Genomic DNA, 22,682 nt, shown 5'->3' on the forward strand with positions numbered 1-22,682 from the left:
GTTTACAAGACAATCACGTCCATGTACAGTGATTACATAGCATGTAACCAGGTGACAAGCTTTAACCTCTGTACACTTAACTGATCTAAACCAGGAAAGCAGTTTTCAGCAGCCCTTTTGTTTTATTGGGTAACACTTTTGGCTTCATAACAGATACTTTACAATGATTTGCATGAGCAAATAAAGCAGGAACTTTCCTAATTTGCACATGCATCACTTGTTGCTAGGCAGCAAACAAACATACTCTCTCGCACACACACACAAACACACAAGCATTTTTCCATTTGGGACTTGTGAAGCGAACATTTCCATGTAAGGATTTATGCTCTGTAATTTGGTAAACATTTCCATTCAGTAAGATGCTGTGCGTTTTACCCGCTTAAGAGACCTGAGTGCATATTCAGTTAACCCCTTAGTCCCAAAGTTTTATTTATTTAATTTTACATTTTTCTTTTCACCTAAAAAAAAATAGAATCCAAAGTGAGATTTGCACAAATGCTAATAATTTTACTTTGGCCAAATAAAAAAAAAACCTGTACCGCAGACAATAAATGAAAGCCTCATGGCCGTGATTCAGTGACACTGATGTTATCAAACATGTTTTCAAACCTCCAGGTGGTAACCCTTCTAAATTTCATACAGCAGAAATGAAGTACAATACATTCCACATGCAGTTTAGTCATAGTGCTACTAGAGGTCAGCATCAGCAAACCTTTGAACCTTTACATAATGTATGAAGTGGATCACCTTCATCTGGGAGGAAGAGGTTACCCATGCATGCATGTCTACTAGTTTTGACAGTTAATTACAATATGAAGTCATAATCCAGCTGCGTATCTGCTGTTCGTGTGACCTTGGTAACTCCCACTAACCCCACTAACAGGATGATATATTATTTTCCTAACTCCCTGCTCATTGCTTTTACTTATCCAATCAGTAATCCAAGTAAAGGGAAACTGTATTTAAGTCAGTAATCAAAGCCAGACTTTAAACAGTGCACTCATTCATTGTCAAAGTGTAAAAAATGGACTTGTTTTCACTGATAAGATGCCAGGAGAGTCCAATAACCTTAGTAAACTCGGTTTTATTCTTATTTGTTTTAAATGACAATGCATTTTGAAATTAGAGATGACTGTAAAGTAACAGGCTTGCAGTGAGGCCTAGCAGTGTAAAATTAACTAAATACATCATATTAATCGGTAAGATAGTGATTCATCTCTCCACTGGCTAGATAGGAGTTTGAATAATTCATCAACAATGAGAGATTCTTTTCAAGATAGATGGAACTCTATTGGCTTATTCAAATTAGGAATTTTTAGTTTTAATTAGGTATTTATGTGCTTTAAGTGCTATTGAAGCATATACATTTCCTATCTAATATATCGGCAATGACCTCACCGATAGATTCACGAGCCTTGTCATCAGCAACACCTCTCATGTTGATCTGATCTCAATGTGATCTGAACTACTTCCAGATTACTGTTTTCTCAAACAAAAATTCTGCTAACAGTTTGAACTGTTCAGCTATGTTTACTGGCTTACTCTTTCAGTAATTCATGTACTATTTTTATCTGCAACTCTGTTCAGTTTATTCATGATTTGACTAAATCTAGTCATTAATTAATATTTTTTTCTTTTTGGCTTATGTGAGAGTTTAGTTAGACTTTTCTAACATTTTGGCCATAATTCTAGCCAGCTGTTTATCAGGGCTAATCATTTAATTTCTTTATATTGTTTGCAAATTCTATTAGAAACATTTTTTAAACACATTTGCCTATTGCGTACTTACCTATTACTTACTTAGCTACTGCTGGCATATTATTTACCTACGTATTACTTACCTAGTACTTTCTTATCTAGTATTTACTTACCTATTATTGGCCTAGAACAGTCTTACCTATTATTTACCTGTTCCTTACTTACCTATTATTTTCCCATGTATTCGAATAATAATGTTTTGCTGTATAACTATTATTTATTTATTATTCAAGTGCCCCCTGGGGTGATTGTATCCATTTCCGGGATGGGCTCTTACATAAAGAACTCCCTCTGTATACAGACTGAAGCACATAGCACATCAGTGATCCCATATTTGTCTCTATAAATGTAGAATTTATCCAGAGTTTGTGTTTTTTTTAATAAGTCCATGGGGAGGAATTTAAGTAACTGACCTTGGTGGGGATCACTTTGCACACAGGGGCAGATACTGTGGCGTGTTAGGCCTATAAGCTGGTGACCATCCCAGACACATTACCGGCTTTCTCCCCACTGCTTTTCCATCCATGGTTTTTGTAAAATGACATATGAGGTTCTATGTGCAAACAGCCTTTTATGCATCCCCCTAACTCACACCCCCGAGATATAAAGCAGCTTCAAATGTGCCCTTTCTCCCTCCCCATACCTCCAAGGTGAGCCAGGGATGCCGATCTTGAATGGGGCTAAATAGCATGAAATCAGTGGGTACCCACAAAACAAAATAATCTGCATTTATATCTGCGGAGTAAGGTTACACATGGCGTTTCTATTTCTGGGCCCTTGGATAAACACCTATTAGTCTGGTGCACTGGACGGGGTTAATATGACGCTTGTTTAGCGGGCGAGCGCGACACCTCAAGGCTTGGCCTCGCTAATCAATAGGAAACACTGCTGTGTAACACACACAGTAGCATCACTGTACACAGGTATATAGGCTGGTAGCAGCTGGCAAATTTTAATTGAGTGTCAATTGACATGTCAGCCACTGTGGGGATGTCTTTCCATGTAAGGAATACTCTGCACATAGTCCTTTTGTTTGTTTGTTTGTTTGTTTATACATTCTTGGGAGTTGAGGGGAGAAGGTGCTGATTGAAACAAACAGGCTAATGTAAAGTAGTCTTTGAATATGCAAGCTGTCTTTTTCTCTCTCTTTTTTGAGCTCAACTTCAAGCCTCACATCGCTTTTGGTAAAAAACAAACAAACCTGTTTTTCATTTGTGAATAGTTTGCCAGTAATCGAATAAGAGGTTAATTTTGCCTTGATACGGCCATAAAAAAGGTCTGATGTAACTGGTTCAGCTGGGGAGCAGCAGTGCAGGTCATTTAAAGATAATGATGATGATTTGATCTTTCCAATAAAACACGCCATCGAGAAATATAATGAGAAAGTGTCACAACTGCTCTTCCCCGTGAAGGAAATCCTATAATCTTCCTATTTCCCCCCTAATGAACACAAGTTTTCTTTGGCCCCGAGAGCAAACCTGGGAATGTGTAGGACCCAGCAGACCTCCCAGCCCCCCGGCTTCACCTGTTCGCGTGCACATTTCTGCTCCTTCTCTCCCCCCCACACACACCCCCACACTTGTGATTGCCTTCCACTGCCCCATGATAATTCCCCCAAACCTCATGTCTGTAACGATGCTGTTGTACGCGGGCTGCAGCTTGCTGATCCTCTCCGTGTCTCTGGCCGGTGCCTCTCTGACCGAGATGGTGTTCCGCTGCCCGGGCTGTACCGCGGAGCGCCAGGCGCTGTGCCCAAAGCTCACCGAGACATGCGCGGAGATAGTGCGCGAACCGGGCTGCGGGTGCTGCCCCGTGTGCGCCCGGCAAGAGGGCGAGCTGTGTGGCGTGTACGCCCCGAGGTGCTCCACCGGTCTGCGATGCTACCCGACGCCCGACTCGGAGCTTCCCCTGGAGCAACTGGTGCAGGGCCAGGGGCAATGTCGGCGCAAAGTGGACACCGAGGCAAGCGCCCACAGCCAGGAGCAGCGGGAGCAAACCAGCGGTCAGTCAGTTTACCGGAAACCTGCTTTTCTTCTATCAATTTTTAATGACACTGTCTAGACTGCAGGCTGAGAAACAGTGCAGAAATATTGCATTGTCATGAAGGCTAAGCCCTAATCTGGCTGAAAAGGGGACTCAGCAGGGAAGTTGTCCATATTCCTCTTCACTGCATATTTATGATACTAAACCATGTTTCCCCTCTTTTAAACACCTTTAAATAAACTGCGAGTTTGTATTTCACGCAGATTTCAGCATCTCATAGTTGCTAGATTGCTACATTCATACATGGCCTTTGCATTGCCACGCATTTGAGGGGTGTCATTTTATAATTTGTGCTACAGCAAATGACTAGTTTTTAAAGCATTTTGCAAGGCGGGGGATGTAATGTGCATTGGGTCATTCTAGTGTGCACGCAGAGAAATAAACACAAGAGATAAAGGAACAGCCACTCTGCACAGCTCATCTCAGCTGTGCACCACACAGCTGGCCCTCCTGAAAAAGCTGCCTTTAAAACACTGCAGCAGAGTTAGTCACCTGCAAAAGCCCCAGAAGTTGTACTCAGTGGGATGGACACAGAAAACAGTGTAGTATTGATGTTGACATTTCCCCCAGGGGAGTGGAGAGAAAGAAATATATAAGTAGAGAGGGAGAACGCTGAAGGAATGCCATGTTGATTGGAAAAGTGGACTTTAGGCTTTGACTAGACCTAACTATAGACTGGCTTTGACACTGACTCCATTAACTGTAGGCTGCCTACCTGGATGTATACGCTGGAGGATCACAATGAAGCCTGGAGCCAGCGAGGCTTATGTGGTTTGTGTTTGAACAAGGGCAGGTCACAGTGAGGAAGAAAAGCAAACAGCCTCATTAACTGGCTGAATTTGAGGCCGCAAAACACAGTCAATGAATGTAGAGTGGGGCCAACCGGGGTGTGATTTTTACTCATTTCCAAAATCCATGCCTTGTCAGAGTTTACCTTCAGACTGACACATGTTTACTTTGGGCACTGGAGTCCTGGAACATAGAGAAACTACCAAAAACAGGACCCATGTGTAACCCCCACTCCCTGAACACAAGAGGTCAAAAAAAGCTTTGTGATGCATTTTGTGATTTAATCATCAGCCTCAATAATTGCTTGGTTATGCTCACGTGAATAGTGCATGTAAAGGAATGAACTGAGAGTTACACAAGAGCAAAACCAGAGAGCAGACTACATGGGCACATCGTGTAAAGGCTTGTTAGACATCACTATTTCTTTGCGTTCTCTGAGGTTTTTGGCGCCTGGTTCCCCGGGTTGAAGGTTTCAAGATTTAGTTCGACGTGTCCAAAAAAACTGGTAAAAGCTTAGAAATAAGCCCTAAAAGCTGAACCTGGAGATGTTGTGGATAAAAGCTTTGGTGCTAATGCTGCTGCAGATGGAAGAGTGAAGTCTGAAACTCATGCAGCATTACAGTGAGTGGTCTAAGTGACATGCAGAGCTTTCTTGGGGCCAGAAGATGAAAGAAAGTTAGATTTTTTTTATTTTTATTTTTTTTACCGAAGTGAGGCTGGAAACACTTTCCTGAGGCTAATTTCAAGAGTCACAAAAGAATAAATTGCTGCTCATCCCATCATTTTTTCAAAGATACTACACTAATAGGTGCTAGGTTGATTTGTCGTGGAGTCTGAGCTTTTGCGATACGTAAGTCATCTGCAAAAAGCAAAAACACAAAGCAGCTCACAGAGGTCTCTGGATGATGAAGAGCAGCCTTTAAATGTTCTGGTTAATACCCATTGCATTCACTTTATTCCAGGAATTAATCTGGGGGGAAAAAGATTAATTTAATAATTAAGTAGTTTTATTTATTTGATCCCTGAGGAGGTGATTCTTGAGCTGATTTGGCATCTGGGCAAGGAATCAAATGACGAAATAGTACAGCTGCTTTATTTGGATGTTTATATAAATACACATCATCCTGACATCATCTTCTTCTTTGTCCATTTAGCATGTCAGCTTTTAAAAAGGAACAAAGACAAGGAACAGCAAGCTGTGTCTACTTAGAGGTGGCATTTTTACAGTTTTTTTTCTTCAAAAGAATTTATCTGATCATAGGTATACAAGAGTGCACCGAGAGCAGCTGCAGAGTCCCTATAATCTCTCTAATCAACACTACAAGTGACCCGCAGCAAAGAGGCCAAAGGTCAGAGCACCTATTTCTTTGATCCAAGAATAATCATGTAGGGAAAAAAGGAAAGAAAAGAAAAGAAGAAAAAAAGTAATGCACAGCTTTTTGTTAAAAGTTAGAATAGGAAGATATAGAAGATTGGGTGATATTAAATTATTGTTTGCAATCAAAACCAAAAGTCTGATTAGGCTTATGACAAGAGACGAATGAAAAATATCAGTGAAAATACTCAAAACAAGATAGCAAATAGGAAAGGAACACATTACTGTGAGATAAAGACTGCAGTGATGCTTTCGGCATATGTGTCTGTGGTTGAGGTTACAGTGCTTTGTTCTGACTAAAGCACCTAATTAATAGCATAACTTGGTAACAGATATTGCTTCATCACTGAAAATTCCTTTCAGTGTCATGTTAGATTCGTATTAAAACTCTTTGTACAAATAATGAAGGTTTTTGACTGGGAGTGAAAGAAAACTGACTCATTTATAATTAGGTGTGTAAAGAATACGTTTGTCTACAGCCTGATCGAGATAGGATTTCTAAGATTAAGCTCATGCATGTTGGTCAGATCTACTGCACAAACTACACAATTCAGCTCTGTTCGCGGGATCATTGAGTTCCTGGTTTAAATGATAGTTGTCTGCATCAGTGTATTATTATAACCATCTCATGATAAGTAAAGTATAATACACTGAAAGTGTATGTGCTAATTGTACATTCAAAGACATATAGCTTTTGCTTTAACACCCCCCCCCCAAAAAAAAAAAAAAAAAGAAATCGTCTAGCATATGCTAGTAAAAAGGCTGCCCTTTATGAGATGAAATACATAAAGGAAATACAAATTTTCAAGTTCTTGAGTTGCGTTAGTCAATTCACTTGAAGTCAAAATCTGATTTAAAATCTGCTATATGTATGCTATATATATATATATATGACAGTGTGGATATGCTTTTAGACAATATTTAGCTCTCAGACTTTATACTGAAACCATTCAGATCAACATGTTGGTGCATCTTTCCCACTCTGGTTTTCATATAAGAAATTTATATACTGTAATGACATTTCTTTGAAGCCTACTTTGATAAACCTAATATCCAACTGTTTTTGTGGAGTCTTGAATATCCTGGATTGGATTCAACAGGATCAAACTGTTAGGATAGAGATCCTGAGATGATTGCTGGCACTTGACACAGACCGTGAAGATTAACAGATCTGAAATGTCAAAGTGGTCACTGTAATGTGGTGAAAAAGGGAGAAAGAAATGGGATACTCCCTTCCAAAATAATGTTCCATAAATGAACCCGTGACCTGGTTAGAAAATTGGATTCTAAGAATATAATGATATAAAATATCAGAGCGTACGTTTTTTCAGACACAACAAAATGGCAACAAAGTTATCCTATTTACTTGATTTTGAGCTGAAATGTCTTCCTATTTAAAATTAACACCCACATTTTTCCCACTACCCTGTGTTTATGCACAGTATCACTTGATATTCCATTCCCACAGAAACCTGGATCCAAATAAAGGTTCCTTTAAACAGATTGGATGGGCGTTTAATTGTTTTGACTGGAATCATACAGATACAACCTCGAAAGAGAACATGTTGATAAAAAAAAGCTCCAAATAGAGCCAGTTCCTGCACACAAGATTTCAAAAGAGTGAAGCAAATTCTGTTGTCCCCTTAACAACACCTCACTAAACGTACTGTTAATCAACCAACCACTCAAAACAACCGTCTTCCAGTGTTACTTTTGCTGTTATGGAGATGGGAAATGAGGTGGAAAGAACGGGGGGGACTCCTGTGACATCTGGTTGCTGAAATAACACTGTTAGCTGACAGGGGGCATTCCTGTGTACCTGCAGGGGCATTCAGACGGAGCCTGCAGGACTGAAATAGCTCCGAGATAATCTTGCCCAAAATGGGTATTTATGCCATCTCCCCCTGAGGCGTCAACTTCACGCATATCCGTGCCAAGAATCTCCTCTTGCCTATTGAGAACCAGAATAACTTCCCAGCCTCCAGATTGGTCAAGGGTGATTTAAGACAATACAAACACTGTCTGAAATGCAACTGAAACTGGGAGTGTAAATGGGGGCAGTTTCTGAGCTTGTTTTAATAAAGGACAAATTCTTAAAAAGTATGAGAAAGACCTACAGTTGTCGTAAGAAGATCATCAGCTCAAAGGCACAAGTTTGGTCTTTTAATGCTTTCTTTGATCTGTTCTTTTTCCAGAGTGTAAGTTTTTATTTGACCACTCTTCCTGGTAGAATTGATTGAGTTCATTTAAATTGGCATCCAACCTTTAAGCATAGTCTACAAACTTTCAATAGGGTTGATGTTGGGGCTTTGTGAAGGCTATTCCAGAAACTTAATGTTAGCCTGCTTTCCATTCCAAAGCCAGTTTTGATGTGTGCTTGGGATTATTGTCCTGTTAGAGCACCCAGATGTGTCCAAGTTTCAACCATATGGCTCATGATTTGAGGTGAAGTTGAAGGATTTGAAGGTACTTCTTCTTCACTCAATTATATCCAATGTACCAGTACCAGTGGTAGCAAAACAGCTCCAAGAACATGATACTACCACAGCCATTCTTGACAGTTGGTATAGTCTTCTTTGGTTTGAAAGTCTTACTTTGACGGCTCCAAAAACACTTCTTACCACTGTGGCCAGATAGCTCAATCTTTGTCTCATCTGACCATAAAACTTTCCTAGAAGACATTTGACCTGTCAATATGGGGAACTGCAAATTTCAGCCAAGTTGGAAGGTGCCAATTTTTAAGCAGGGGCTTTTTTCTTGTTCAGCACCCTCTAACTGTCAACACTGATGTAGTTTCCAGGTCATGGTAGACCTGACCCTACACATCCAAACCAATTTCCTCTCACCTAAGGGTCTTCTTTCAGACCATTACAAAGCGGTGACACGTTCAAATAAGTTGTAGTTAGGTACAATTGTTTGAATGGGTGGTCTTGGAATCTGTAACTGTTAATCTTCTATAATCTCTTCTGGAGCTCCAAAGCTTAGAACTCAATCCTATTGAAAATTTGTTGACTACATTTTAATATCAGGTCCATTCCAGGAAACCAACGAAATTAATGAACACCGATAGTTTTGCCAAGAAGAGTGGTCAAATATCCACCCAGAATTATGGCAGAAGCTTGATGATGAGCACCAAAATATGTGCAACCTTTATTTTATTAAAAAAATGGTACAATGATAGATAATTAGAAGTTTGTGAACTGACACTTTTGATTAACATCTAACTCTGTAGTGTAGTGGTTAACACATGCATTATACATGGAAGGTTGATGGCTAGTGTACTCCCAAGCACAAATAAGTGGGAGGATTTTTAGAAAAAAGGGGAAAAGGGAGCAGCTGAAAGTACCAACCCTAGTAACTTGTAGTTAGCAAACAGTGAAAACTAAATATTGTTTAAAAACAAATTAATGATTAACTCATGTTTCTAAATAATAGATAAACAATAGCTAATTCTGATAAAACTGTGTAGAGAATCGGGGAAGATTCTTTGATTTACAAGCCTAATCTATTATAGTCTAGTGGCAGTAGTTAATAGTACAAGTCTAATAATATTTTTGTTATAATCGAAGTCATGTCCTAGCCAAAGAAAAAACTGTTTTTGTTGTCATTGTTTAAAGAAATCTATTTAATGGTGCCTTATTTAGTTTTTTTCTAAACAGATAAAAGTCAAGTTTACAATCATTGTTACTGACCAAAACACACAGAGTGTATTTCAGGGCTTGCAAACATCATGACTCTATCTAAATGTTTGTCAAAAAGTACAAAATGTGCATTCTTTTAGATTTTTTTGTACCATCCCACAGCCTTTTTTTATTCCTTTGCTTGTTTCAGTCCATAAACATTATAGTTAAAAAATGCTAAAAAGTTATTATAATGTAATTGTTTATTGTGACTTTAGTTGAAAGATTAATAGGATAAGAATGACATCACCACGAAAACCATGATCAGTTCCTAAAAAGTAGACCTTTGAGGTACAAGGTTTGTAGCAGAGTATTATTGCCAGCGTGATGCACTCTAAGCGTTGTCGTGTTACAGCTTGCCTCTGTTTAGGCCGTGTAAAATCTGCCCAAAGTTCACCCAGGGCTGCCGGTAGTGATGCCTAGTCTTGGATACCACAGAGCATACATACATGCTGGAGCCTGTGCAACAGCCTGCTTTCAGATGGCTGTTGCAGGCCAAAAAGCCTGCAAGGTAAACATATCTAAACTCTGCTGAGTTTGTGTTTCCAGAAAACAGCTCCACTAGGTCTTGTAATGGATTATAGTCTGTAATAAATCTACTCATTGACATATGACCTATTTATTTCACACCTTAGAGCGATGTTTAAGAAGTTAACAGAGAAAAGCTGTGCCTTTTAAAGCCTCTAAAATTTAAAGAGATCATTTTTGGGTAACTGTTGTTTCCACTTACTGAGAGTCAGAGAGATGCTTCATTTGTTCTTAATTTTTTCCCCTTTTACCTTTGTGTGCAAACACACAAAATATGCAAACTTCTAATTGAGTAAGTGGTAGCCAAAAGTAACGCATATAGTATATCTGTGTATGAAGCTTGACCTAGTTAGTGGATGTCTCTGGAGTTACACTTCAGCAAAGATTTAAACAGACAGAAATAATTGTCAGAGAAGATTGTTTGAGTTAATTACAGTGATTTCCAGTCTTGGAACCTTTCAAAACTTACTTGATTTAAAGTTCAAGGTGGGCATTTCTAGTACAACTTTCAGAAAGGTTGCTTGTATTGAGTCAGTCCTTGGAAGTCTCAATTTTGACCACGGGCACTGTCCTGACATGACTTGATGGGGAGTCATTTGTTGGAAATTACATTAACCACTGCTCATGCCATTGTGATTGTTATTTTGCCACATGGTCACATTCTGTGCTTAATACCAACCCAAACCTACTTGCCAGATTTGGATCCCTCAGACTTTTCTGAAATTGAAATCAACAAGGCGTGCGATTTTGAAAATTGAAGGAGCCTTCAAGAACCTAGAGTTGCAAAAGCAGAAGTGCAAGATCTGCCAAATATAAATCAAATATTGTTTTTGACCGCTCGTATCTTCATACTGGGCTTAGGTTAGGCTAGCAGTTAATCAGTTAGAAGTTCAATATAGATGTCTGCAGCTCCCTAACATTATTATAAGTTTAGAGCCCCATTTTTAATGGACAGTAGCTGTACCTCCAGTAGTCCAAAAGTCTCGAGCCACCCCTCATTTCCTTATATTTTGTAAGGAGCCAGACTTTGTTGTTATTTTTTTTTGAGCAATATTTCTCCAGGCTTTCTGGAAGTCTTTCAAAGCCACTTAACACTAACATATGAATCATTCAAGCATGAGAAAAGACATCTAATTCAAAAAATGGTTAGTGTTGTGTCGATATGTAGCAGACAACTTAGCAAAGAACCTATTTTAAATTGTATCTTTAGACATTTTGTTACTGTTGGCCTGTTGGAAAAACCCTGAATTTGTTCCAATTTCTTTAATCAACAAAATATGCCAAACATAGAGCAGTTTGACTGACAAAAAAATAGCATTTTTGCACTAACATGGTGCTCCCTAAAAAGCTGTTAGCTGAACATTTGGTTTTTCTCAGCATGGTGTGCAATGTGTTATTACAAAAAATGAGGAAACTGGACAACTGGCGGACAAACGAAGAAGTGTCAGTCGTGACAAAATAGCTACAGCAGATGATACCTAAAATCCATGTTTTAAGAAATAGAAAAAAATCCTGAAAGGCCCTGAAAGATACATCTGGCCAATATACTTTTCATTAAAGCTTATTAGAAATGTTCTGTCAAGAAGCCATTCATAAGGAAGGGAAACAGGGAGAAAAGGCTGACGTCTGAAAATTACACAAGAACTCAACTGAAAATCAGTGGCAACAGGTCAGATGGAGGTATGAGGCATTTGAATGTCCTTCAAGAAGCCTGGAGAACTATTCCTGAAGACTACTTAAAGAAAGGACAAGAAAGCTGCCTGAGAGAGTTTGGACTGTGTTTGAAGAATAAAGGTGGTCTCACCAAATATTTACCTCCAAGCTGGAAAGAATGGCACAAACTCTGTTCGTGGTTTATATACTGCATTTCCATGTATGTTTGCATATTTTATTGAATTGTTGCGCCTATTTCCAAATTTTCCCAGCAAAACGTAAACAAATGAAGGGTGCCACAAGACTTTTGCACAGTACTCAGTTATAATATGTATACGATGGAGCAAGAATGCTTGGTGCTTGGAGATTTCCTTTCTGAACCTTTCCATTCTCTATGGCTTGGCCAAGTCTGTCATTTGCTCACTTGACCAAAATCTGGACAATCAGACATGACACTTCTGGCCTACGTGCCACCTGGGAATTCAACATGGATCAGATATAGAAAGGAAGCCTCTCAGGCTATTGTGTAGGGATTAATTCAAGCAGTAGACTGGACAGTAGGCCTGCTGCTCTGTTGATGCTGCTGATCTCCAGCCCACTGCTATGGAGTGGTTTATACTGCAGAGGCCTAGTGCCCCCTAAAAGTGGGGTCCTGACCCTTTGTATTTGTGTGTGCGTATGTGCGTTGAAGAGGAAGCGTACTGCTATAGATTGTGTATTCATGTGTGTGTCTGTGCCTGCCCAGACTTTTAGTGAACATCTCATCTGAACATCTGACTTTTGCCCCTCTTAGGAAAGAAATGCTTTCCTCAAAGAAAATCCAGAGAGAGCACAGTGCAGCATCGTAGGGGGAACTCAAGTCCAACAACACTAGATCTATCTGATGGCAACGGGCGCCAGCACCTTGTTATTGTTTCGTTTGAAATTTCCTTTCTCCTGCTCTTTCTTAGGCCTTTTGTAATCATATTCTATAACCGGATGTCAAATTTACCTCTTGCAGGGTACAGGGAATGCCTCCTCAGTCCACCATCGCCGCTTTCATTTAAATACATTTCCACAAGTCTGCATTGTAAAGCTTGGTCTGCATAGCTGCGAACTATCCACTTGATTGGCCAACTATTTGACCTTCTTTACTGTCTCTGCTTATTTCCCTTCTTTCGTTCAGGTGTCAAGTGAAACCCTGCATAAGCGAAATACACGATTTCCACCAAAAGTTCAGCAAAAAGACACAGTGTCCTGACTCATAAATTCACCTTGTGAAATATTACTTGTAGCAGCAAGAATGCGCATCATGTAACATCTTTTCATCGAAAATCTGCTGGTTTGGAAAGACGCTCCTCTTCCACTCCCTGCCAACCCTCAACTCCAAAGTATGTTCTGTTGTCAGAGACAACAAGTTGGGCTGGACCTGATGGCCTCTTTCTTTGTTTGCTCCATCTGTCTGGAGAGCTTTTTTGTGCTTTTAGGTTAATGTTTAACAAGACTCCAAGCCGAGGAGAGACGGGTGAAGTAAATGAAAGCTGCCTGGAGGAATTTCTACAGGGACTTGAAGAGGCAGTTGTCCCTAAATTTAAATTTAAGGTTCCTGTTTTAACGCCAGTGTCACTGAGGGCATTGTTTGCTCCTCTGGGGATGTGTATTTCTGCTTTAAAAGGATTAAAATCGACACACAGGATTAATCCTACCGAATTTGGTGATTTTTCTTTTGATCCTTTTTTTTTTCATATGATTCGCCCACACAGCTTTTCTCATGTTTATTTGTGTTCATTTGGGCACAATGGAAGAATTCTCACCTGCCACACAGGGGGCCTGGGTTTAATTCCTCGCCAATGTAGAGTTTTTATGGATTGGAACATAACTACTGGGCTCCTTTCTTAAGATGGCCTTCAAAGAAACTTTGGCCAAGTTGCCCCTGATTAGTGTGTACTTAAAATGTTAGACAAGGTGCTAACATGATAGGTAAAAGAGGACTTCTATGGAAGTGTGTGCAATACGCTGAGGCTTGTAGTAAGAAAGTGCTTTGAGTTCACAGTTAGAGTAGAAGAGTGTTATATAAGTACCAGTCCATATACATTTTAAATGGGATCTGATCTATTTTTAGCTTACCATTTATTAGCTAGTGTTAGTAATTTTACGTGCTACTCCATTTATTCTACTTTATTTAATGACCCACTTTCTCATTTACTTGGATATTTAAATGTTCATCAGTAAACACTATTAGCTAAGCACTTAACTTCTAGTCATATATTTGGACTGGTACTTACATAGAACTTTTCAACTCTATTTGTGCACTGAAAGTGCTCTCTTACTACAAGCCCATTCATACGAGCACTTTTAGGTTAACTTTCACTTCAATGGGCAAAACTCAGGTTTTAGTACCTTGCCCACAGATACTTCAACATGCGGACTAGAGGAGCTGGGCATTAAACCACCAACTTTTCAGTTGGCAGCTGATTTTTCTGCCTCCTGAGCAACAGTCACTCCAAATTAAAAACAAAAGAAAAAAACGTTGTTGAACTTTGGCTTGATTCTTCTCAGGAATTAAGCCACTCATTTTCTTTGGGAGGGAAAAGCCAACAGCAGTTCCTCCTGTAGATGATCACATTTTTATTCAAGTAGCATGCTTGGTGATTTCATTTAGAAAGAAAACTGAAAATCTGTATTTTGGAGTTCATTTTAAAGACACCACAATTAAATCAATGTAGTGGCATAAAATAGACTTCTATGTATTATATGTTTGGGCTGCCAACTCAAATCAAGGCTTTAAAAAACATATGTATTTACCGATTAGCTCCACTGTTAAACTCACCTGCTTAATATTGTGTAGGTCTCTTGTGCACAACCAAAAAAAAAAAAGCTTGATGTGTATGGACGCAGGGGTAAGTGGTTTTACTAGGATCTTCTAATTTCAGTCAAAATCACCATGATAAATCCTTGGCAAAGTAGAAGTAATACAAGTAGCACCAGTACAACTAGTAGCATTAGTAGTAGAATATCAAGGGTGTCAAATCCATTTAAATCACTGGCCATGTACAGCCCACTTGAATCCTAAGTGGGCTGGAGCAGTAAAGCTTAAAAAATGTTTCCCTTACTTTACGTAAGGGAAATCCCTGAGATGTCTAAACCTCTGAACGCTTCGTGAATCACATTTGATACATGAGTTTTTGTGAGTTTTCGAGACTTCTCAAACATCAATGTGATTTTTTTCATAGAAAAACCTAAAAAGAAAATTGCACAATAAAATGTTTTTAAGCAATAAAAGTTTTAAAAAAATGAATGTGGGAGATGTGACGCAAACAAAAACTCAGGTATTTGATTTAATATTTAATTAGTTATTTTTTAATTTGCTAGAACACCTGATTAAAAAACATTTTAAGAAAGAATTTTCTGTCAATTATTTCACCGTTCAGCCTTTAAATGGGTTAGAAACAAATATTGCAGTTCTGGCGATACATTTCAGTTTTTCCAAATTGAAAAAAGAAATGCTGCTGCAGTAAGTCAAAGACCCATCGGCAAGACTCTGGGCTTACACTGTCATGGAAATGAAAAATAAATTTATTGTGTAAATTAAATGTACTTAATGCACAGAAAATATTCCATTTTCAATAAAAAAAAGAAAATGATATTGTAAAGATTAAAAAAAAAGAAACATTTCAGTCTTAAATTGAACACTAACAATAAAAAAAAAAGTTTTCACTCTGCTGTATGACAGGCTGTAGGTTAAATCTTTGTCAGCAAGAAAACAGTTAAACTCGTGAAAATACTGTTAGAGGTCCAATTTTTATGGTGTCCTTAAAATTTCCACATTTTTCCAAAGCCACCCACTGGGCCACTTTTGGCCAATGGGCCATATGTTTGACACCCCTTCACTACATGGACAAAAGCACTGGTTTTCGTACACATCACACCTACAGGAAGCTGCTCAGCCATGGAAACCCTGCCATGAAGCTGTCCGCTCACAGTTTTTGTGCTGATGTTAATGTCAGTGGAGGTTTGAAGCCATGCAGTTACTGACAGAAAAGAGTGTTGTTGATTTTTACGCACTCAGTGACCCCGCTCTGTAACTTTGCTTGGTCTGCTACTTCATGACTGAGTTGCTATGTGTCCCAAATGCTTCCTCTTTGCAGTAATACCACTAACAGCTGATCTTGGAATAACAAGGAGGGAAAAACTTTCATAGTATCACACTCGAATTCAGTGAGATCTTTAGAACGACCCATTCTGTCACAAATGTATACTGCATGGTTGATTTTATGCACCTGTGACAAGTGCGGCCCATCTCTTTTGTCCATACAGTGTAACTTTACATATTTGATTATATCCATTGTATTTTTTTATCAGCATCATTAACATTTGCTCGTGGGACTGATTCACACTGTAAAGCCACCATGGAAACTTCATCATGACGCAAGTTCAGTAGTAGCCAACATTTCTCAGCTCATAAGCTGGTCAAGAATGTGGGGTTTCTTCTCTCTTAAGAGAAAGGAAATATTTCCAGTGACTCACTGATTGTGCTGATACATTTCACAGTGGTTTGGACACATTTTGTGGAAAAGTCAAATGCGTTAAATAAACTATCACAAGCTCAGGAGACGTGCTTGTAAAAATGCAACAAAAAGTAAAACAAACAATAAAAAAACAGCCATAAACACAGATGTGTTACATACAGTATGTTCTGTGTTTATATCAAAATTAAGTGGAAAAAATGCATTTAAAACATTTTAATGCTTTTAAACACCAAACAGATTATGTTGAACCTTGTGCTTCATAGTTTCATGATTTATACAAGGGTAGATTTGCATGAGTCACACTTTACAGTTTTTTATCATATATCGTCTGAAACAAGCTGTTTTACATCTTCAACATTGCCAACCTACCTTTAAGAGCATTTCTTTCCCTGATTGGCTCAACTGAGCCGTGTGCTTGAGATGACCATATTATGCACTGAAGAAAACAGTGAAAGATTTGGAGGAGTCTGAAGCTTTAACTCCACAATGATACATTGTGTTTATTGTCTATCTAACTATGTCTTACATACACAATGAAAAATGTTTTTTGCGAATATATGTCTTTTATTTCCTATTTAGTCTATAAATTCTGAAATTAGTTACTTTACATGGATATTAGGCTGATTTATGTCACCAAGACACTGTTTGAGATGACATTGTATCTTACAACCGTTTTTAGCTTTGAAGTCTTGTTTCAACACGTCCTAGTAACAATTCACAATTTAGACTTTTGTTAATACATGGGTCCTGGGTGTAACTCCACCATCTGGCTAGGAATTATTGCTGTTACTCCAAAGGACATGCTGTTATTATTTATTCCTGATGGAGCTCAGTCTCGGAGGTCAATCTCACCTCTGCCCTGTAAAAAGGCTATCAGTGGTTTTCTAAGCACCTCTTTTGTTGCTCTGAAAAATGATCTGTGCAATCTGGAGTGTGTCTCCTGTCACTTCCAGCAGCTGAAAATTCCGTTTCATTACCAAGAGAATGACAGTTAATGGGAAACAGAGTGGTTGAAAGTGCAAAGACACTCTAGGTTGTCAGCAACGTGTCCCCGAACAATAGCCATAAGAACTTTCCTGGCTAAACCGCACAATGTTACTGAGCCGTTAAAAAACAAACAACCAAAAAAACAAAACAAAATTCTTTATAGCTTTTTGATCTTTTTAGCATTAGAATGAAATCTTAATCTGCTGCTTTTGTGTCATTACCCATCATCCACAGGAGAGGCTGTGGAGCTGCAGCCGGAGCATGGCGCGAGCGGGATTCCCGGTATCCGAAAGCCCAATAAAGAGGCCGCCTGGCTGGGGCCCAAGGAAAGCGCCGTACGCCAACACAGACAGGAGATGAAGACCAAGATGAAAACCAATAAGGTGGAAGAGGTGAAACCTACTCGGCCCAAACAGGCAAGGCGAAGTGGCGTGTCTGTTTAATTTCTGTAGAGGTTTAACAAAGTCACACTCATGTGATTTTAGCAGCTGTATTTACACTGATGTGTTACATTTTAATAACACATGGGATCATTACAATAATCGGTTATTTTAAAGTCTGGTAAGATTTTGCTTTGAGACACTGGGATCACATGAAGCTTGCGCCACATATCAGATGTAGACGCTGAGGTGAAATCGCCTGAATTATGCCCTGCAACAGAGCTTAGTGTTGATATAAGATTGTATAAACTGAGTACATCTACTGTAGTCCCTTTGAGTGTGGAGGAACAGCTGCACTCAGACTTCACAGACATGTGCTGCCCCCCTCTGGTGCTGCAGGTTCTTTTAGACGGCATTGAAGATATTTAAATGGACGAACCCTCAACCTTTAATACCCCTGACCTGCTCTGAGTGAGATTTTTGAGAAAACCTCATAATTTTTATCCATCTTCTGTCCACTAAAACAATCAGGTAAAGGTTAAATTGCTTTGCTGGGAACTTTAGAACTTCTCAACAAGATTTCTGGGGGTTACCGATGAGTCATTATTCACAAGTGACTTTCATAAACAGAAAGACCTTTAGCTGTAGCTGAACCGAGTCAAAAATGTGCCAATAGCTTTGCAAACCTGCTGTTGATGTGCATTGGAGAAATTGGTTTTAATTGATTTTAAAATAAATTTTTAAAATGTGAAAATTAAGAAGACACATGAATGAACAGATGTTTGATTTTCAGAGGGAGCCTTGAAGCTCCAGCACACCTAAATGCCACTATGGATGCCCATGGGTTACACTTGCTACAGCTTTGCAGTTGAATTGAATTAAATTCCTTTCTTTCCAGTACAACAAGAGTCAAGGTCAACTTCTCCTTTCATACAGTAAAACTGAAAACAAAACTCCCTAACGGTAAAAAGCGATTGAATAATATTATAAAAGACAATACAAATATACGATGTAAGTATAAAAGTATGAATACAACTCAAGTCTCTTCAAGTCATTGTTTGTATTGTTTGTACATGTATTACTTGTACTGTCTCTCTAGTGTTTTCGAATCCTGGTTTTATTTATTAGTTTTATTTTATTTCTTCTTCTTATTATTATTATTATTTGTATTATTTAACTTTATTTATAATAATTTAGTATTTTTATTTATTTATTGTATTCAAATCTTTCTATGACTGCTATCTGAAACGAGTCTAAGAAAATAAGGATTGCACTCTACAGAATAAACACCCTGTCTATATTAATGTGTGCATATAACAATAAACTACTCTTACTTCTATATAAATGAAACAAGGTGCAGTATTCATATAGTGCAAATTGTTTAAAATATGTCTGTAGAGCCAATTTTGCAGTAGCGAGCTGTACATTTTTGTGATTTGGCTTCACAGTTTCAGTTTTGTTTGGTTATTTTATTTGAAAATTAAATTTTACTGATACACTGTCAAATCCTAACAACAGTCACCTCATCGCCATCTAAAGCACACGTACACACCGCAATAGTTTATTTTCACATCCTCGAGAGACAAAATAACAAAGTGCAGTATGACAAGAGGGACACCTCAATGTCAACCATATGTATTTAATTTGTGTAACATACTGGGATATTTATAATTTGAGCTATTTTGTTGTGTTTTGTAACTTTGCAATATATTGTATTATTTAATTTAGTTTATCTACTTACTGTTCTTACTGTCTCAGAGCAACTGTGACCACATAATTTCCTCAGATATTAATAAAGTATTCTGATTTTGATTCTCAAGGTGCTTTTTATTGCAGGGTATAAGGTAAAGACCTTACAATAACACAAAAATGTTAGTTTCAGTTTTTCTGAATATTATTCTGTGAATAGCCAAGATTTAGGAAAATCCAAATTGTTATTACGAGAAGAAAGAGAAAAAAACAGCCCTTTGTAAACGCAGGTGACTCACATGTAGTTATAGTTAATTATAACAGCCTTGCTGTGGACGTGACAGGCTTATTGTTCTTATGTTTGCTTTTTTCTAAAGACTCAGTGTCAGCAGGAACTCGACCAGGTCCTCGAGCGGATATCCAAGATGCCCTTCAGAGATAACAGAGGTCCTCTGGAAGACCTGTATGCCCTGCATATCCCCAACTGCGACAAGAGGGGGCAGTATAACTTAAAACAGGTGACTCTGGGCTTTTTGGGAAAGAGGGCGGTAAGCCCAGAGGTTATACCCAACTGATAATATGCAGGTATGGAGAGGGGAGGTGGGCATCGCAACCACCATCTCTAACAAAATAATCCGTTGCACTGACATATCAAATCCTACAGTCATTTTCTCATCATAATACTGATAATAATAATAGTAATAATAATAACAGTATTAATAATTATTATAATGATAATAACAATTCAACTAATTGAACACGAATTACTAAAAAGGGGGGACTGCACATTGTGACCTGATAAGCTTCTTTTTGTGCATGCACTTTATAAAACATGTATAGTAAGACTGCTAGCTTAGCATGAAACGTGCAGGTAACAAAACTACAACATAAATTCTGTTTTTCAGTGCAAGATGTCTCTCCATGGTCAGAGGGGGGAGTGCTGGTGTGTCGACCCACACACTGGCCGACCCATCCCATCAGCTCCGACCGTGAGGGGTGACCCCAACTGCAGCCAGTACCTCACAGAGCTGGAGCTCCCTGACATGGCCCAGATCTAAAGTGGCATCAAACATCCCAAAACATAAAAGGAAAAAGAAAAACTGTAAAGAGGTTGGGAACAAAGAACATCAGAGTAAGCTATGTATTATCTGTCTGTGCGTATGTGTCTTTAGTTCGTACAATGACACTGACATTTGAAGTCTTAACCACCAAAAAGGATTAAATGATAGAATCCAGCTTGCTGCGTAAGATGTAGCTGCAGATTACTTTTAGAGGGGAGTGAGTGGAGATAAGACTCCCTTTTCCCACTTAAATATTCAGTAGGCGTCATCTGGAGCGTCGGTGACTATGCTTTAGTGATTTTGACTTTGCTCGGATTGCTTTGTTATCAGTGTTTTGTACTGTATGCATTGAAAAATGAAAAGCCTTCAACATATGTGATGTTTCGAGGTGTGTTTTAATGCTCTAGCTTATAGACTACTGTTGGTTTAATACTATACACTAGGCTTTGAGTACACCTGGCTATTAATACAAAGTATTAAAGATGAAATGTAGTACCTGTTGGAAGTAGCGTGCATTAAATGTTCAGCCGAAGGACATGACCGTAAGTGATAAACAGATAATGCCATTAAAACTACGATACAATCAATCTGTGCACGTCATCATTCATGTGATGTGAATGACTTGAAAGCTTTTCAGAATGAATGAGTGAACTTGACAATGTTCAAACCTTGGAGATTTAGACTGTCTTTGCAAAAGTCTCAAGCCATCCCTCATTTCTTTATGTTTTTCTTCATAGAAGCCAGATTTTTCTAGCTTTTAAAATTTTAACCCACTTAACAATGACCTATGAAATGATGGGTCAAGACTTTTGCACATTACTGTATGAATAGACAGTTTTATAATACCATAGCCTGCATTTCCCCAAGTGAAAACATTAAATATAGTCATACCGTTTTGAATTGAAATAATCTATATTTTGGTGCATACTTTATTGATTTTGCAGTTGTAGCTTGTTCATACTGACCCCAGCAAGCAAAACTGCAGGTCTGAAAGTGTGAAGAAAACATGGTCTTTGGATTTTATCACATTCTGCAGAAAACCTGATTTACCCTGTCCTCTATTACCAAATCTCACAATAACAGTGATCTCCAAGCATTTTATTTTATAAGGTCAAGACCCAGCAACAGGGAAAAATCACCTGTGGGCAAGCGCAAAGCAACAATGAGAAGGAGAAAAAGTCCTTCCTATAAAAAAATGAAATTGGGTGGTTGTTACATGTACAAGATTCAAACTTGTAATTTGAACTAAATAATTTCATGTTTCTATGGTGAACGTAATTAAAACATGTAGCATCTGCATGAAATTCAGCAACTTAATTTGTTATTCTTGAGATGACATGATACAATCTAGTAAGAGTGGTTAGTTGCCTGGACTCGAGAAATTCACAAGATCACATTAGATGTCAAACTACAGGAAAATCGCTGGAGTTTTAAGAGGCAGACAGCTACACCCACACCACGTGTATGCTATTGCTATTTATTGTGGTTTAACCTGTCAAGGACAAAAACGTACAGAAAATTCTGCATCAAGCCTTGTAATCATAGCTTTCCTACTTTTGTTAAGCCTGGTTTGACAGCTTGGTGGTGTGATGGTTAGTGCTGTTGCCTCACAGCCAGCAGGGCCTGCGTTCAAATCCACAATCTGGCTGGTTTGCAGTGTGTATTTAGAGTTAGGTTAACTGGTGATTATAAATTACCCATGAATGTAAGTGCAAATGGTTGTTTGTCTCTATGAAATCAACAACCCCATATTGGTTCATTAAGCAAGACTAGCAGTAATTGCCTTGATTAACAAAGTAGTTGTTCAAACAACAAGTTTTCATTGTATTTTCCTAAAGTTTTTCACTTGTGTAGAATGAATTAAAACAAATTTCACTTTACGTACTTCAATAAATCACTTCAAGTCAATGTAAGTATACTACGTTGATACGTAATCTGGTTACATTAAACCACCAAATGCCAAATGTGTTGGTTTGACATGGTCAAAAATGGGTTATTGTACTTGGTTAAATCACGTGGAAAAAGGTGCCATGATTAAATTGTGTTCATCCAACAACAGAGTGTAGGAAGAAGAAATGTTAGGACAGGCAGGCGTTCACTCTGAGTGGTTGGGGAATGAAGGTAATAAGATGAATGGGGAGTGAAAGACAGGGGAGTGAAGAAAGGGTCCTAATGGCATCATGTGAGGTCCTCTAGCTGCCAAAAAGAAAAAATAACGAAAGGTTGGCTTA

General features: G+C 38.5%; 2 protein-coding genes across 4 annotated transcripts in view; one reads left to right on the forward strand and one right to left on the reverse strand.

Moving 5' to 3' along the window:
* stk11ip (serine/threonine kinase 11 interacting protein) overlaps positions 1-3,473 on the reverse strand; it is a 44,396-nt gene extending 40,923 nt beyond the window's left edge. For all 3 annotated transcript variants that reach the window (XR_013095688.1, XM_076880459.1, XM_076880458.1), the window contains exon 1: positions 3,379-3,473. Coding sequence is in view for 2 of the 3 variants with exons in the window: in XM_076880459.1 (XP_076736574.1) it covers positions 3,379-3,383 (5 nt within the window). In the remaining variant the exon portion in view is untranslated. The remainder of the gene's footprint in view (positions 1-3,378) is intronic.
* Positions 3,304-21,038, forward strand: igfbp2a (insulin-like growth factor binding protein 2a). Its single transcript, XM_004562553.5, has 4 exons — positions 3,304-3,760; positions 17,556-17,737; positions 19,768-19,908; positions 20,296-21,038. The coding sequence occupies exons 1-4, from the start codon at positions 3,361-3,363 to the stop codon at positions 20,446-20,448; spliced, it is 876 nt and encodes a 291-aa protein (XP_004562610.1). The 5' UTR covers positions 3,304-3,360; the 3' UTR covers positions 20,449-21,038.
* The last annotated feature ends 1,644 nt before the right edge of the window (positions 21,039-22,682 follow it).

This window comes from Maylandia zebra, linkage group LG23 (genome assembly GCF_041146795.1).
Source record: "Maylandia zebra isolate NMK-2024a linkage group LG23, Mzebra_GT3a, whole genome shotgun sequence".
Taxonomy (NCBI): Eukaryota; Metazoa; Chordata; class Actinopteri; order Cichliformes; family Cichlidae; genus Maylandia; species Maylandia zebra.

Excerpts from the sequence above, each read along its gene's own strand:
- igfbp2a (XM_004562553.5), top strand. The coding sequence starts at position 3,361 with ATGATAATTCCCCCAAACCTCATGTCTGTAACGATGCTGTTGTACGCG. Across the intron at positions 17,738-19,767 it reads AACCTACTCGGCCCAAACAG|ACTCAGTGTCAGCAGGAACT; the intron begins GCAAGGCGAAGT and ends TTTTTTCTAAAG. Across the intron at positions 19,909-20,295 it reads GGCAGTATAACTTAAAACAG|TGCAAGATGTCTCTCCATGG; the intron begins GTGACTCTGGGC and ends TCTGTTTTTCAG.